At 36.3% G+C, this 13,956-nt stretch overlaps 1 protein-coding gene across 1 annotated transcript in view; it reads right to left on the bottom strand.

Annotated features, from left to right (window-relative positions):
• TOP1 (DNA topoisomerase I) overlaps positions 1-13,956 on the bottom strand; it is a 78,644-nt gene that overhangs the window by 14,583 nt on the left and 50,105 nt on the right. Inside the window, exons 9-13 of the mRNA XM_011366609.2 lie at positions 11,070-11,185; positions 7,389-7,510; positions 6,415-6,537; positions 4,561-4,748; positions 4,121-4,265 (exon numbers count right to left, since the gene is read on the bottom strand). Of these exons, the coding sequence (XP_011364911.1) occupies positions 4,121-4,265; positions 4,561-4,748; positions 6,415-6,537; positions 7,389-7,510; positions 11,070-11,185 (694 nt within the window). The remainder of the gene's footprint in view (positions 1-4,120; positions 4,266-4,560; positions 4,749-6,414; positions 6,538-7,388; positions 7,511-11,069; positions 11,186-13,956) is intronic.

The raw sequence follows: 13,956 nt of genomic DNA, 5'->3' as shown, positions 1-13,956 counted from the left end.
AAAATATAACATTCACTAATAAAGACAATTATAAAACAACAAATAAAATGAAATAAAATCAGGTAGATAAAAATTAGAAATTCTGAAAACAAAATATAACAACTGAAATAAATTTACAGATGGGATAAACTTTAAATTCGATATAATCAGAAAGAGGTTTAGTGAATTGAAAGTGAGTCCTACAGAACTGCCCATAAATGAAGACCAGACATAAAGAGATAAAGAATATGAAAATATAGTTAAAAAAGAAAAAGCATGTGTAAATAGAGAAGCTCCAATATTCATCTAATAGGACTAAAAGAAGCAAATAGAAGAAACGGCCTAGAAGTTGTGGAATAATGGCTGAGAGTTTTCTAGAATAAAAATACATTAGTCCTCAGATTGAAAGTCTAATCTGAGTATCTAGAAAAATATATTTATACTTAGATACAGCTTAAATAAATGCATAATAAAGATGTATTCTTTACTTGAAAAAAGACATCATGAGGATGAAAATTTTTTAATTTTCAGGTAAACAAAGGGAGAATTTGTCACCTATGGATCCTCACTAAAGAACCAGTAAAGGGTGTGTTTCAACAAGAAAAGTACATCCAGAGGGAAGGTATTAAGTACAGATAATCAGATATCCAACTGTCACAACTGTTGATTGGAGAGAGGGTTAGGGTTTAATAGATTCATTTTTTTAAAAATAAGAAGTAAAATTTAAACAAAAGAAATGTAAGTTATAAGAATTGGAAATGAAGAGTTAAGACTTTTTATTTATAAGTAATGTAATTATTAATATAGAAACTCCAAAAGACACAGATACTCTTAGAATAAGAGTTGAGCAATGTTGTCAGGTACAAGATCAATATTCAAAAATCAATAGCATTATCATTTCAATAATAGCAAACAAATACAATAGATAAAAATATCACTCAATAGCACTAAAGACTATAATGTCTCTAAGAAAAAAAGTTTTTAAAAATGTGTAGAATCTCTGGAGAGAATTACAAAACAATATTGGAGGATATATTTAAAGACATGAATTAATGGAGAGGTATAACATGTTCATAGACTGGAAAATAGTAAGATAACGTTAATATTTTCCATCTATTAATCTATAAATTCAATGCAATTCTAGTAAAAATCTCCAGTTTTTATTGAAACTTGACAAATTTATCTCAAAATTAATATGCAACAGCAAAGAGCTAAGAACAGCCAAGACAATGTTGAAGAATAAGATGAAAGAAATTTTTTCTACTCAATAGTAAAACTTTACAAAGTTTACAGTAGTTAAGACAGTATGCTATTAACGAAGAAAACAGATGAGCAGACAAATAGGACAGAGAGCCCAGAAATGTGATATATGACAGAGTGGGTAATACAACTAAATACTTCTGAGACAACTAGTTATTCATTTGGAAAAGATATATTCAATCTCAACCTCATACCATACACAAAAATACATTCTAGTGGATCAAAGATTAAAATGTAAAAAAGCAAAACTTTAGAAATATTGGCAACGATGTGAAAAAGGAACTTGTACTCTCTGTTGGCGGGGATGGTGGTGACGTAAGCTGGTTGAAATACTTTACAGAACAATTCGGAACTATAAAAGAATCTTTGAGGGAAGTTTTCATCCACATACACAAAGAAAATGTGTTATTCCAGCCCTGCTTATAATAGCAAAAGATTGTAAACAACCCTTAATGTCTCTTGACAGGAAGATAATTTTTATATACTATGTAGCGAACAAAATGAATAAATTAGAAGTGTATGTCAAGATAATAAAATCTCAAAACCAAAGCTGAATGAAATAAATAAGTTGCAGAATGATGTCAATAACATACTTCATTTAAAATTAAACCTTGTAAAACAATACCACATATGTTTATGCACACATAAATATACTGTAAAAATATAACAACATGCGAGAATGAAAACATTAAGGTCATTATAGTTATCTCTAGGGAAGGGGATGAATGGTACACAGGGGGCTTCAACTGCATTATCAGAATACTTTTTATGAAATGAGAGTGTTCATTATATTATCTATTCATGTATATTTAAAATATTTTATTAAAAATAAAACCCTTAATGCTTATATCTTTCAATTTTAATCTAAAAAGAAAATTCTTCTCCTGCTGGCAGTGCAGTTAAAAATATTCAAAGCACTGTCAAACCCTAACCTCTGAAGACCTTACTCTTCTGCTGAGTGAGAATAGCCAAGGAGGGTTGGCAGAAAGCTAAAAAAATCCTATTTCTTTTTCCCTTAACAGCACCACTTGCCAAGCCTTTAATCATTTTTATGATTCTTAGGGCCCCAACCCAGCTGACTAGAGTCAGTCACTCTGTCCTGGGTCTAAGGTTCTAGGCCTACATCTGCGTGGCTTCTAGGTTCACTAACATGACCATCATCCAGAAAACCGCACAAATCTCTATGGTGCATAGGAGTTATATGGATATTGTCTGCAATAAATGGAGTACCTCTCTGCCCTTGAGGTACTTCACCTGGCTTTTCTAACAGGTATCACAACCCCCAACAGACTCTTCTACAATAATTCTAATCCTGCCTAGAAGCATACACAGTATACATATATTTGGAACCTGTTCACCTATCTCTATCCCCACTGCCATCGTTTTGTTTAGGTCATGGCACTATTTCTTGCCTGGAGCACTACGACAGCTTCCTACTGGTCTCCCTTTTTATTTGTGTCCAATCCAGTCTCCATAGAGCAGCAGTCAGAATGATCAATATGTCAGAGGTTTCTGAAATAAAAATCTGGTATTTTTCCCAATTTTTAAAACCCAGTGGCTTCCTACTGGATTTAGGATAATATAAAAAATTTTAAGGAAGTATCTGAAGATCTGGCCTGCATCCCTCTCTATCCTCTCCTCAATTTCTTCCATAAAGTTGTTCCTGATCTCTAACTGCTGGGAATAACTGCTCTATTTATCAAAAGCATTTAACATTTACCTTTCTTGTAACACAACTGAATTCTTACCCAATTTGTCCACCAGCCCACAAGTTCTTTGAGAGCTAAGACCACTGTTTATCCACTTCTGTAGCCTAAGAGCTTTGTGATATTTTAGAAGAATATAACGTTTCTTTAAATAACTTGACTTTCACTCACCATGAGGGTTCTCTTTCTGATTCTATTCTTACTCTAAACTAGAAAAAGTGACATTTTCAAATTGAAGAAAATATATAGATGGGTGTTTTTCATTAGAACAAGGACTTTAAGCTAGAAAATGTACAGTTTAGTCTCAATAAGACATATAGCCTTTTGAGCTGTGGCTTTTATATCTTAACAAATGTTTAATAACCTATAAAACAAGATTAACAAGGTCTTTAGTCCGAGTCCCTTATGTGTAAACAGACACAGTCCACGAAGAACTAATTCCTTGCCTGTTTTCTTCTGGACCCCACCTCTCTTTTGGGCCGCTGTTCACATTTCCATAGTATATCTGAGAGGAAGGTCGTGGGACTGTCCCAAGCAGGTATGCCTAGCAGGCTAACAAAAACTGACTGCCCTTCCAAAAACAGCATCAATAACAGTATCAATAAATAACACACAAGTATACAACAGTTTATGCTATGCTTTCGCATACACTATCCCATTTGGTCCTGGTGAAACCTACCCAGATAAAATCTTAGGAAGCTGGAAGTATGTAAGACTCTAGATTTTCAACTTCTTTCTAGATTCTAAGCAATTACATTCCCTTCCCCAAAAGCCAGGAAAAGTGAGGAAAGGAAGGGAGCTGTAGAAGATAATATACATTTACCACGTTCTTCATCACATACCGACCACTGGAAAGTATAAGTAATGTGAAGGCAGACTATATCTGTCTTGTTTACCAATACAACTCCTAGTACCACGCATATACTGTGGCAGGCACATATTAGGATTTCAGCAAATATTGTGAATAAATAAATGAATGAGATTACAATGTGATACAGAAAATGGATACATCTTAGGGAGGTCGCTAGATCATGCTAACCATGAAAGTACTTGCCTTCTTTTTGTGGGGAGGATTTTTAATTTGTCAAAGTGATTCCAGAGGCTGAGAATGCCACATTTCAATAAAAAGAGATTATCAAGCCCACTAAGTGGTGCAGCTCTTGGCTACCCCTTACCTTGATTCGTGAACTGGGGTTCAACATGATGTATTTAATAGAGCCCTGGATGTTCTCTGTCCAGGAGACCAGCCAAGTAACCTTGTTATCATGTCGGACCTCTTTCCATTTATGCCCTGGAGGGGGAGAAGGAACCTTGGCATCTCTGTGGAAATAACGAAGCAGGAGAGATGTGAAATGAGACATGAGGAAAAATTCTACCTTTTATGACCTGAAAGTGATAAATCTGCTGAGCATATATTTCCGAGTTTCCTTTTCACCAGTCATTGCATGAAAAACACTTGGCAATCTATACATGGAAGTACTGTGTACTTCCTCTAGATGTAAATACTGAGTAATCCCTAAACACTACTCTATAATGTAGGAAATATTCCCAACTACAAAGAACAAAGGAAGCACCCCCTACTTCCTCTCTGGCCCGAAGGATGAACTGTGCTCACTTGCTACAGTTGATGATTATGTCCTCAGGCATGATCCGTCTCTTCAGCATGCCCATCTTGGGGTGGTTGCCACGGCCTCGGAAAAGCCCAGGAGGTTCTATCTTGAAGTTGGCAATCCTCTCTTTGTGGTTATCCATAACACAGAAGCCATATTCTTTCAGTAATTTTTCATTTTCCTCTTTGATTTTCTGGAAGACAGCAACAAAGTACTCAAAATAGGTTCAAATGGCTATTCTCTACTCACATTCTTGTGAAAGAACAGGTCAAGGTAGAGAAAAGCCTAAAAAATACTAAGAAATGAATTCAAATAAGGGAAAACCTCTAATTGAGTTTTTAAACTTGAATATAATAAAATTACACCAAAGATCTATCTATAAAGTTCAACTATAAGTTCAAAACTGATTCTCTCATCTTTAAAGATATATGTTTATAAGTACGTTACATAGTTATTTTTAAATGTAACTTAAAAAAATTAATACAGTTTTGTTGAGTAGTATCAAAATGGGGAATGAGGAAGAGTCTCTGACAGGGCCTCACAAAGAACATCTCTGTGTTCTCTAACAGGTTCCGGAGACACTTTGTTGATCAGCATTTCGCATGTGTTTTCAAGCTCGAACAAACCCGTTATGGATTCTTTCCTAGGTATAGGGGTACATACATTCTACATTTTGTGACCCTTGCTCCAAAAAGGTAGAGAAAGGATTTGAAGCCTCCTCATTCATATTGTACTTCGCAATCTGACTTAACTAAGTCCTGCTGCCTTGTGGGTGGAAACAGATTCAGAACTTGCTGGCAGCAGGTGCTCCTGGTAGGGGCTCTGACAAGGTGATACTTATGAAACCTGCCTATCTTTGGATCACTATTCTAAGAACAAAGCTCCAAAGTGGTTTTTAAGTTTAAAAACACCCATGAAGTGATGATAATAAGCCAAATTTCACTAGTCTGAAATATTGGGGAGAAGACTAAGCTGAGACTGAAAAGTCTGATGCAGTTACCATTCTTATAGGAACTCATAATTTTTAAACTAAAGGTCAAATAGGTAGGCACAATCAAACAATGAGTTATATAAATATGCAGTCTTTTAAAATACTGAAACTACAGGGCTTTGAAGTACAAATAATTTCATAAAATTTTTAACTTCTAGACCTCTAATTTGAAAAAATGAAACTCTAGCCTGCATTCCTCTAGATCAGGGGTTGGTAAACTTTTTCGAGATAGAAAAATTTTAGGTTGAGGGCCATGTGGTCTCTGTTGCAACTGCTCAACTGTGCCATTGTTGCATGGATGCACCCACAGACACTATGTAAACAAGTAAATGTAACTGTGTTCCAACAAGTTATTTTACAAAAACAGGCAGCCTATGGTTTGCCTACCAGTACTCTAGAAGAAAATGACATCCCAGCTGGATACTGGAAAGATCCTTCAGGAATGAGGTTGGCCACAGCTGGAAGATGGATATGGATGAGCATGGCTAGATTCCAGTGTAAAATATATCAAAGAACAGGGAGGTACACGCCCTATATTGTTTTATCTGTTATAAATCCCTAATATCCAGGACCACTTTGAGTCAGGTCCGTCCATCCTTAAAAACGGTATTATTGGACTTATCGACTAGTTTTTAGGTCAGAAGAGCACCAGAGTTCTTATAGTGAGCCATTAAACAAACTGCTTATTTAAAATTTTCAGTCTACATGAAATCCTTAAGAAAATTTAGACTTTACTAAGTTAAGAATCTTAAATCTTTAGTACAGAGCCATGTGAAATTAATAAAGTCAAAGTTGTGCTGTAAGAATCAAGAAAACTGGATGAACTAATCACTATTCCGAAATCCTCCAGGGGTTTAAGAAATAGTACCAGTTTCTCTTCCTTGCTCATCTGTTTCCGAGCTTCCGTCTGGGCTTTGAAATACTGGCTCATCTGGGTAAAATCACATTTGCTTAAGTTGGTGATAATATTCTTCTCTTCATTCGTCATTTCCTAGTCAAAAGTAAAGGGGGAGATAGAAGAAGAAGGTAAATATACTAATAAATCCCAAGTTTCCTTGCATTTATAGCGAAGCATAATTTTTTCAGTCTAGAGAAGTAATCAATCTAAATTACTGAGTTTTGATAAAAAGAAATATAATTTTATTACTTCATTCTAAAATATGTATTTGATAGAAAAATGTTTAAAATGACTTATCGTTGAAAAAGGTAACCCTTAGATAGTGTCTTGGATTCCTTGGCGCACTGCCACAATCCCTTAGGTGTATAAATACTAGTTAGAGAAGCGTGAATACATGTCGTTTGTTTTAGTAACAAGAGAACTATTTCCATACTCATTCTCTCTTAAAAAACACTATCCCTGTTCTATTCACTTATTAAATCTTATTTCCAGAGCTATTCAGTTCAGCCTCTGTCCACATTATCCAAATTGAGAATAACAAGACTGTTTAAAACCAACTAGGCAGATATAGGATATGTGTTTCTAGGAGCAGAAAGTAAATAAGCAAAAATCAAGCGGGACTGGGACATCACATTAACATCCCTCTTTGCAACAGAAGACACAGGAGGGCAGCCCTGCAAAGACAAACTTTCCGTTGCTTGGACTGAGGTTTTCTGTTTGGCCTAATCTGATAAACTCCCTCCTATATAGCCACGTGACAGCTGAGAGGAAAGAAATGGAAACATTCTTAGTGGATAGAACCCCTATATAATACAGTAAGTGAGTAGAAAAAAATAAATTTTTAAAACTCAAATTTTACACAAAATTGTTTTGTAAAATTGTTTAGTACTTAGTTGATCAATAGTTTTGCAAGGTGCTAGGATATTAATCATGAGCTACAATACCTTTCTCCAATCTTTAAAGAAATTTTTCCTAAATACTTCCTTAGTAGTATATTCATGGTCGAGCATTTTTGCAAAGAACGTAGCTACTTCTTCTGCTTTGGGGCTCAGCTTCATGACTTTACCTAGAAGAAAAAGTGGGTCCAAAAAATGAGGTGTAGTATTCATGTTAAGTATAAATATTGAGCTCTGGAGAAATCTGCTTTAATAATGGTTTACCTTCCTAAGGTATAGAAAGGTCTGATCACACATTGTTACAACAACAACAAAGACAATATTCTGATTTATATCTACTTGTATAAATGCTCCTTCTCTTTAGCAGATATTTACCTGGGTCATTTTCTGGAGACTATGCCAGTAAATTGTTCCCAGGTGCCTGCTCAGAACAGGGATGACCTGGGGGAGGCCCAGTCACTCTTCCTTTTCCTTTCAGAAAGCAAGGTCCTTTACACCTCTTCAATGGTTTTTAAAAATCAAATCCTCAGAGGGACTCCTGCCACTGCTAAGCTAAGCAGCTTCTGTTCAAGAAGGGGAGGAAAGGATAGGGCAGGGAGTGGAAGAAAGGAATTGTGGGGAAAAGAAATAGGCATCTTTCTTCTTTAAAGTTAAGTGGGTGGAATATGAATAAAAAAATATATATATCCATAGCAGGCAAGCCCAGATATCCCATATGAAAAATCTAAATAAGACCTTCCTCTAGAACCTTGCTACTCAAAGCGTGGCTCAAAGACCAGTAGTATCAGCATCACGTGGGAGTTTGTTAGAATTGCAGAATCTCAGGCCCCACTGCAGACCTACTGAATCAGTAAGTACATTTTAACGAGGCTTCCAAGTGGTTTGTGTGCACATGAGAGTTTGAGATGCACTGCTCTGGACCACAGGCGTTATGAGGTTGCCTCTTTCAGGGAAATGGGACTCATCTACACCATGAGGGATGACTGGAGTCCTTGGCATTGTGCCCATGTTTATTAAAATCCCGTCTACAGGACTCCTGATGTTATACAATGTAAAGTAAATCTGTGTGGGGCCTAGGGATTTTGTGTACCTTAAGTAGTTAATAAAGCAATAAAGGAAAAATACTTGGAAGTTTAATCTACTTTTCAAATAGAATAATTTTAACAGTACTATTAGGGCCAATTTCCATTTTCCTTGAAAATCCAACTTTACAACATCATCTGGAACTAATCCACACCATAATAATTTGGCTATACTTAAAATGAAATTAAATACTATTCCACTACCTTACTATTACATAGGTACTAATAATTCACCAAGGATATTCACATCAAAGAAAACTAAAACTTAACCAGAAATCCATTCATTTAAAAACTCAGAAGACATCTCATCTCATGATGATTGGGAGGTCATTGTTCCTAATTGTAGTATGTAGGAAATAGTAGCACAAATTTGAAACTGTCACAGTAGACAAAAAGAACATGCTCGGAATCCATAACTTAAAAGGCCAACAGGTGGCGCCACTTCCCCTTCTCAACCTCCCAAGTTCCAGCCTTAGGAAGGCACTGAGGAGGACAGACAGGCTGGCTTTCAGGGGTTTCCTGCAATTCAGAATGCCCCCACTCGGGTCTGAACCAGAGCTGCCAGTAAAGTTGTGACATGCTTTCAATATAAAGGAAAACGATAAGTCATTAAAAATGAAATAAAATAAATGGCAAGAAAGAATGTAAACTGTTCTCTTTGCTGTGAACTAAACAACAACAGTATTTTTTTTTTTAAATGGACTCTGGGCAATTTTACTAAATTCTGTCTCAACAGAGGAAACGATTTTGACACCTCCTGTTTTAGATGAGCTGTCAAAAGATGAAATGACAGGTCCCAGCAGCAGAGTGGTGGGAGGATGACTTGAAGGTTCCTGGCAAAGGCAGAGCTTTGTGGAAAAGGCTGAGCTCCAGGAAGAAGAAACTGCTGAGTCAGAGCTGAAAACTAGAGGTTCTTAGAGGCAATTCACTGCTTCAGCCAGCCTGTGTCCCACATCCCTGGCAGATTCTAAGAGTCTGAGAATTCACTTCCCTGGAGAGTAAGCAAGACTTACAGTATCAATTTGGACCAGTAAGACAAATACTTCTTGATTTATTGCAGCATGGGAGTTTACATAATTAGAGGGAAGAAATTCCAGAGAAAAGATCGACTGAGAAAATACTAGAGCCCTGGAGCTCGAGCTCCTGTGATGGAGAACTGGACAAGAATGAGAAAGGAACCATGGCAACCAGTGATGACTGTTCAGGCTTTGGCTTCCCATCATAAAAAGTAAGAGAAACCCAAAGACTAGGCGATCCAGCAGGCTGCTTTCCCTCACATCACTTTGAACCTCAAACTGAAGCTTTACCAGTTGAGCTTTCTTAAGCTATTGATAAGCCCAGACTAGGGTTACAGAATACCTGTACTTTTGTGATTGTCTTCTTCAAGGTCCTAGGTTGTTTTCATTGGAGTTTTGGCTCTGAGTCATATTTAAGAGTCTCCAGGAATGACCCACTATGAGGGCTGACATTAGGACTTTGTCCTGTGCTCTTTGGTGAACACAATTATCTGATGCAAGCATTTGACATTGAAGCTATGGGGTCCTGCTAGACTACAAACACCAGGAGATCAGGGAATAGTCAATACTGACCACTGTTGGGTCTTGGTGTCTGAACACAGACACGGTGAATTAACAGTTTTAAAAAATGAATTCTAGTTTGACATGCCCCTCATAAGACCCAGCCTTTCAGTTTAAACTACAACTTGACCTAAAAGCGTCCATGGCCCTGAGGCCATTCTTGGTAGACAGAGATGCACCAGAGCTCTTGAGTGTTCGCCACGAATGCTTGTCAGCAGTTCTCTTGCACAGTGTTTTTCGAAGTTTGGTCAGTAGACCAGTTGGTTCAGAAGCATCCAATACCACTCTACAACTATTAAATGGGCCCAGATTCACCTGGGAAATCATATGCACATAAGGGTTTGAGGAATAATGCTCTAACCATTTCTGGATAGAACTCCGAGAATAAGGGAAATCAGTTGAGCATTACCATCTGCATATTGCTACACTGCCAATAAGAGAAGTATCGAATTCGTCAACCCAAGGACAGAAATGCCAACGAAAGCGGACAATTCCGAGGGTACCAACAGAACTAGGCAGGGCATTTCTTCAAAGCATCTCATCGGACTTGACTGTGCATATAGCAAAGGCAGTGTTCTGCAATGCAGAGTTAACAGACACCTACCAGCCCGGCCCTATCTAGAAGTGATGGCAGACTAATCCTCAACCAAATAGTAGTACTTTTTCTAGTGATGAGCAGCTTGTCAGTTTGCATCATGTTGCTAAAATGAAACACTACCATTCAAATAAGGCGTCTAATAACTCTTGCAAAGAGTAACTCCTTAGAAATAAAGGTCAGATAATATTTAGCGGCGGACCAAGTGCCGTGAGCTACGTAGAGGAATCTTTTTGAGACCATATAGATAAAAAATTAACAGCCCCTTTCTCATGGCACTTTTTCAGCACCAAATGGGCCTTTAAGAGTTAAGTAAATACCTGATGACCCTTCCTCCAAACCACGTGAGGACAATAAAACAGAATGAAATAAACAAAAAAGATGATACAGCACAAGATTGTTCCTCACTTTCCATTCCTAAATGGAAACTGACTCTTTTCTTGGCCAAAAGTTGGACAACCTGGGAACAACTCACCATCATAGTAAAACTTGACACTCTCTGGAAGAGGCTCATATGGTGGAGCAAATACAGGACCTTTATGTTCTAGGAATTTCCACTTGATGCCTTCAGGATAGCGCTCTTCTTCCCACCTTTCAAAGACAAGGTACAACCTCATTTAGTGGTCACTTCACCTAATGTAGAGATTATAACCTATTAAATGCCAAGATTATATGCTCAATTGACTGGTGCTCTGGAATGAGTCTTGAGCCTCATATTCAAGGCCTGGGTCAAAATAACCAGTGTCCTTCATTTTGAAAAAGCCACCACTCAAAACAAATAAGATGGAATGGAGGAAAATACAGTTCAATAGTTCAGTTCAAAGATACTGGATATATGAGGTCATCACTCAAGGAGCTCAGCAACAGGTAGGGATATGGAAACGGGAAGAGTTGTTTTACCACAATGGTGTAACAGTAAACCACAATGGAATATGTGACAGAGGTGTTATTTATGCTGTTGATATGTAAGAAAAGGCCTCCTGGGAGTAGAGATACGAGGTTAATGTATAGGGGAAAACCACCCTATGAGAAAGTACATAATGGAACAGAAGACTGAGAAATAATAGTCCAGTTGAGTTATATTAAGTTTAAGGCATTTACGGGTCATCCAGAACTATCTAGGAGACACTGATAAGTGAATGTAAAGCTCAGTGGAAATGTCTTTTTAAAAACCTTTTTATTTAAAAAAAAAAATTATCAAACATACAGAAAAACAGAATAATACATAGAACTCCATATACCCATTGCCTATATACAACCATTATTAATGTTATGCTACATTTCCTATTTCTTGCTGAAATATAGTTCAGCAAAAAAATACCTCACCTCTAAATAAGAATATTTTCAAATAACTATAATAGTATTATCATATGTAACAAAAATAGTAATTCCCTAGTATCATTCTAATATCCACCCCATTTAACAAACTTCCTAATACATCCAAAATGTATTTTATAGACTAGGATCCAAATTTAAAGACCACATACTGCAACTGGCTGCTATGTCTCAAAGTCTTTCTTTCTCTACAATTAGTTCTCTCACCACCAGTACCATTTTGTTCTTTAAAGAGTCAGTCAGTTGTCTTACAAAGGGAATGTTTAAAAACTTCACAGATTTTAATCTTTATTATTTCTACCTTAAAATAAAAAGCTCTACAGATCTACATAAGGCCAATTATGTACATTGTATTACTTCCCATTACTTTCCAACTCCAATATTTTAAACAAAGTTCAGAAACATTAAAAAAAAAAATTACGTACTATAAAATCAAAGTCAACATATACAGTCAAATGATTTTTGACAAGAGTACCAAGACCAGTCTTTGTATTAAATGGTGCTGGGAAAACTGGATATTCACATGCAAAAGAGTGAAGTTGGACTCTTAGCTTACACTAGATATAAAAATAAACTCAAAATGTATTAAAGACCCAAATGTAAGAGCTAAAACTATAAAACTCATAGAGGAAAACATAGGGTAAAAGCACATAATATTGGATTTAGCAGTGATTTCTTAGATTTGATACCAGAAGCACAGGCAGCAAGAGAAAAATTAGATAAACTGGACTACAAAATTTAAAATTCTGCATCAAAGGACACAATCAACAAACTGAAAAAGCAACCCATGGAATGAGAGAAATATTTGCAAAGCATATGTTTGATAAGGGGTTAATATCCAGAATAAATAAAGAATTACCAACTTGACAATTAAAAAAAAAAACAAAAAATTAAAAACAGGCAAAGGACTTGGATAGATATTTCTCCAAAGATACATCAATAACCAATAAGTATTGTAAAAATGCTCAACATCACCGATCATTAGGAAAATGTAAGTCAAAGCCATCAGATATCATGCATACCCATTAGGATGGCTATTATTAAAAACAAAACAAACAAACAAACAAAAAACAGAATAAAACAAGTGTTGACGAGGGTATGGAGAAATTGAAACTCTTGTGCACAGTTGATGGGAATGTAAACGGTGCAGCTGCTTTGGAAAACAGCTTGGCAGGTCCTCAAAAGTTAAACACAGAATTACCATATAATCCAGCAATTTCATGCCTAAGAATATACTCAAAGGAATTGAAAGCAGATATTCAAACAAATACTTGTACACAAATCTTCATAGCACTATTCGCAATTGCCAAAAGGTGGAAACAGCCTAAGTATCCAACAACAAATGAATGGATAAACAAAATGCGGTCTATACATACAACTGAGTATTATCCAGCCTTATAAAGGAAATTCTGACACATGCTACAACATGGATAAATCTCGAGGACATTTTCTTAATAACCCAGTCACAAAAGGACAGATACTGTACAATTCCACTTCTATGGGGTATCAAGAGTAACCAGACTCATAGAGACAAAGTAGAATGGTAGTTACCATGATTTAGGGGATTACTCAGCCATGAGAGAGACAGAGACAGCGACAGAAATCTTATCATTTGCAACAGCAATGATGGACTTCGAAGGTTTTATGCTAAGTGAAATAAGTCAGAGAAAGACAAACAACATATGATTTCAACTTATATGTGGAATCTAAAGAACAAAATAAATGAACAAACAAAAAAGGAAGAAACTCGTAAATACAGAAAACAAATTTGTGATCGCCAGATGGTAAGGGGGTTGAGGGGCTAGATGAAAAAGGTGAAGGGATTAAGAAGTACAAATTGGTAGTTACAAAACAGTCACAGCGATGTAAAGTACAGCATAGGAAATGTAGTCAATATTACTGTACGTATAGTGCCAGGTGGGTACTAATTAGGGGATCACTTTGTAAATTATATGACTGTCTAACTAATATGTTGTATACCTGAAACTAATAAAAAATAATATTGAATGTCAATGCTAGTTTTAAAA

Source organism: Pteropus vampyrus, unplaced genomic scaffold (genome assembly GCF_000151845.1).
Source record: "Pteropus vampyrus isolate Shadow unplaced genomic scaffold, Pvam_2.0 Scaffold125, whole genome shotgun sequence".
Lineage (NCBI taxonomy): Eukaryota > Metazoa > Chordata > Mammalia > Chiroptera > Pteropodidae > Pteropus > Pteropus vampyrus.
The sequence above is the reverse complement of the archived record's forward strand: the minus strand, read 5'-3'. Positions and strand labels throughout refer to the sequence as shown.